We start from the raw sequence: 3,897 nt of genomic DNA, 5'->3' as shown, positions 1-3,897 counted from the left end.
CTCTCTCCCTCCCTCTCTCTCTCTCTCTCTCTCTCTCTCTGAGCACTTCAGGGCTTTACTGCTGTTGTTGTTGTTGTTCTTCTTCTTTACTACTCTCTCACTTCCTGAGTTATCATGGCTCGCCCACTTCCAACATTGGGTACAAGGCCTTTCATTTGCCTCATTTTATCTTTGTTCTGAGAGAGAGAGAGAGAGAGAGAGAGAGAAAGAGAGACAGACAGACAGACAGATAGACAGAGACAGACAGACAGAGACAGAGACAGAGAGAGAGAATGAGTGAAAAGAAAAGAAAAAGAGGGGGAGAAAAAGAGAGAGAGAGAGATGTGTGTGTATGTGTGTGTGTGTGTGTGTGTGTGTGTGTGTGTGTGTGTGTGTGTGTGTGTGTACAAGAAGATCACGCTCTCTTGGTGGCAGGTAAGATATAAAAAAAAGACATGCTGTATGCAAAACAATGTTCTAACTGTGTGAATGGCTTGCTTACGATCAGAACTTTTTTTTCTTTTTTTTTTTTTTTTTTTTTGCATGCAGCATGTTTTACCTGCCCAGTTTTACGTGATGCTTACTCACTGGCTGCTATTTTACCAGCCTGTAAAGTGTATATTTCTGTGCTCTTGACTGAAGAAGCAGTTAAACAGCGAAATTTTGCTGTATTTTAATTACAGGTTTAAAGATATGCCAAGCCTACTTTTGTTCTCTCTCTCTCTCTCTCTCTCTCTCTCTCTCTCTCTCTCTCTCTCTACATATATATATATATATATATATATATATATATATATATATATATATATATGTCTTTCTTTCTTTATATATATATATATAAGAGAGAGATAATTTATATATATATATATGCATATAAACAAATGTATATCTATCTATCTATAATATACATATATATATATATATATATATATATATATATATATATATATATATATATATAACGTTGGAGAACTTGAATATTTTTATACGACACGAACATTTGCAAACTGTAACCGAACTTTAACTGGCAAACTTTGCATGAACATGAATATTGTGACAGGGCTCAAATAGTGCAAACTGTGGAAGAAACATCACCAAGCATCAGTACAGACAAACATTAACATGACGACATGAACACAAACTATGCGAACCCCAGGACTAACACTGAATAAAAAGTTGGAGGGGTGGGGGGTTTGTTGTTGTTGTTGTTGTTGTTTTAATGGGTGGCGCTGCTTTGAGGCGATGCGGTCTCCCAGGGAAAAGCAGTCTGAATTTCAGAGAGTCATCGTTTGTGAGATTTAAAAAAAATTGATACAATACAACACAAATCAATACAATAAAGTATAATACAACACAAAGCAATACAATACAAGGCAATACAATACAAGACAGTACAATACAATGCAATTCAATCCAACAGAACATAATACAATACAATACAATACAATACACCGCAACACAACACAACACAACACACACACACACACACACACACACACACACACACACACACAGACGCTAACTGAAAACTCACCCTCAACGATTCTGGTCCCTATCACGGCGTCCAGGTTGACCTCGTCGAAGTGCCTGTGGAAAAAGTCCATGGCTCCCTTCAGGGCGTGCAGCGTGCGCCGGAGATACCCCAGGGTGGTGTTCAGGGTGGTGGTGGCGGTGGCGGTGGTGGTGGTGGTGGTGGCCACCTCTGCTGACCCCGGGGACGGGAGTGCTGACAGACTGGCACGTGCGGGCCTGGCGCTTTGGGTGAGGAAGAGGAGTGTGCACAGCAGTATGAGTACCAATGGCCGGAACCAGCAGGATCGAGACATTGGTGGTGGTGTTGTTCCGAAGTTGTTGTTGGACGATATTCGTGCCATTGTTTGCTGTGTGGTGGTGGTTGTGGCGGCGGTTGTTGCTGCTGCTGCTGCTGTGGTCGTCGTCGGGGAGGTGGTAGGGTCGGTGGTGGAGGGTGGTGGAGGCCTGTGGTGTTGTTGTTTCGGTGTTGGTGGATGGAAAAGAGACGTTGCTTTTTTTTTTCCAATAGCTTGTGTTAATAATTCAACACTCTCTGTTGACCTTTTCTCTCTTTCCCTCGAAAATTGACATGAATGTATGGCTTGCTGGTGTTTTGTTGTTGTCGTTGTTGTTGTTGTTGTTGTTGTTGTTGCTGCTGCTGCTGCTGCTGCTGCTGTTGTCGTTGTTGTTACTGCTGCTGCTGCTGCTGCTGCTGTTGTCGTTGTTACTGCTGCTGCTGCTGCTGTTGTTGTTGTTGTTGCTGTTTTTCCTATGTCTTTGCTGTCTTTCTTCTTCTTTTTCTGAAAAAGAAATGTATTCGGAAACCAACATAGAGATATTTCTTATGAGTTTGTTTTCAATTATTTTCCATGGTATTGTTTTTATTATGTATTATTTCTCCTTACTTCTAGGCTAGGAAAATATTTCTGCTGAATGGCACTGCAAACGAAAATTGAACGTTTAATTAATCAACCAATGCTTCCTCCTTTATTTTCATGGAAAACGAAGACATCTGGGTTTGGATTTATTTCACGTATATGTATATACATATCCATTCTGTGTGTGTGTGTGTGTGTGTGTGTGTGTGTGTGTGTGTGTGCGCACACACACACACACACACACACACACACACACATATATATATATATATATATATATATATATATATATATATATATATATATACAGAGAGAGAGAGAGATTCTTTTTTACTTGAAGGCTGAGTAATAACAATAATCATCATTTATTCACATACATGCTTAATTATTATCACACAAGATTGAAATCAGTGTCACTTTTTTTTTTTTCCTTAACTCGACGACCGATTAATGATAATAATAATTATTATCATTTATTCACCAACTGCCTCATTATTATCACACAAGTTTCAATACCTTTCGAAATGAAGTCATTAACTTTCTTCTTCGTATTATAATCATTATTATCATTAGTAGTAGCAGTAGTAGTAGTAGTTGTTGTTGTTGTTGTTGTAGCAGTAGCAGCAGCAGTAGTAAATAAGTAATAAGTTCAATTTAAATTTCTCAAAGTTTACGAAACTTTTTTTTTTTTTTTTTCAATGTAAAAGAAAGATACCCCCCCAAAATAAGCGTCAGTCCTTTTTTTCCTCACAATTCTGGTATTTGTTGTAAATTTTCGATTAGGCCTACCTTTCGGAAAATACAAGATCTCCTCTGGGTCTCAAACACAATGAATAATCCAAACACGTCATGGGAACATTATATAGACACACGCATACACTGACGCACGCACAAAAATGAGACAAACCGCACGTACCAGCGCTTTTGTTCTGAGGGCCACCGAACACCTCTCTGTCTCTCTCTGTCTCTCTGTCTCTGTCTCTCTCTCTCCTGCCGCTGAGTGACAAAAAGCCTACGGGTGGCGGTGGAGGAAGTGGTGGTTTGGTGGTGCTGGTGGCGTCCTTGCTTCGCTTGAAATGTGTGACTGCGCTCATCCTAGCTGATCACACCCAGTTTTAACGCTTCCGCTCCGCCCCCTAACCACCCCCACCCCGTTCTCTCTCTCTCTCTCTCTCTCTCTCTCTCTCTCTCTCTCTCTCTCTCTCTCTCTCTCTCTTTCTCTGTGTGTGTGTGTGTGTGTGTGTCACACACACACGCACGCACGCATGCACGCATACACACAAACACACACACACACACAAAACGTTCGTCGCGGCAGCAGAAGTCACGGACGTACTGCGTGCGCGCGTGCGCGTGTGCGTTCGTGGCGCAGCGCAGTCTTGCTTTCGTTTTCACACAACTGAACAAAAACCAGGTTCTGCTCATAGTTCTGTTGCGTGGCGTGGACTGTTTTAGTGATGAGCGTTTGGTAATACTACACACACACACACACACACACACACACACACACACACACACACACACACAC

The 3,897-nt window shown here is 41.2% G+C and overlaps 1 protein-coding gene across 1 annotated transcript in view; it reads right to left on the bottom strand.

Annotated features, from left to right (window-relative positions):
- LOC143293162 (UPF0764 protein C16orf89 homolog) overlaps positions 1-3,444 on the bottom strand; it is a 101,781-nt gene extending 98,337 nt beyond the window's left edge. Inside the window, exons 1-2 of the mRNA XM_076604086.1 lie at positions 3,286-3,444; positions 1,514-2,291 (exon numbers count right to left, since the gene is read on the bottom strand). Coding sequence (XP_076460201.1) covers positions 1,514-1,853 — 340 coding nt within the window. The 5' untranslated portion in view covers positions 1,854-2,291; positions 3,286-3,444. The remainder of the gene's footprint in view (positions 1-1,513; positions 2,292-3,285) is intronic.
- Between the last annotated feature and the right edge of the window lie 453 nt (positions 3,445-3,897).

The sequence above is a fragment of the Babylonia areolata genome, chromosome 18 (genome assembly GCF_041734735.1).
Source record: "Babylonia areolata isolate BAREFJ2019XMU chromosome 18, ASM4173473v1, whole genome shotgun sequence".
Taxonomy (NCBI): Eukaryota; Metazoa; Mollusca; class Gastropoda; order Neogastropoda; family Buccinidae; genus Babylonia; species Babylonia areolata.
The sequence above is the reverse complement of the archived record's forward strand: the minus strand, read 5'-3'. Positions and strand labels throughout refer to the sequence as shown.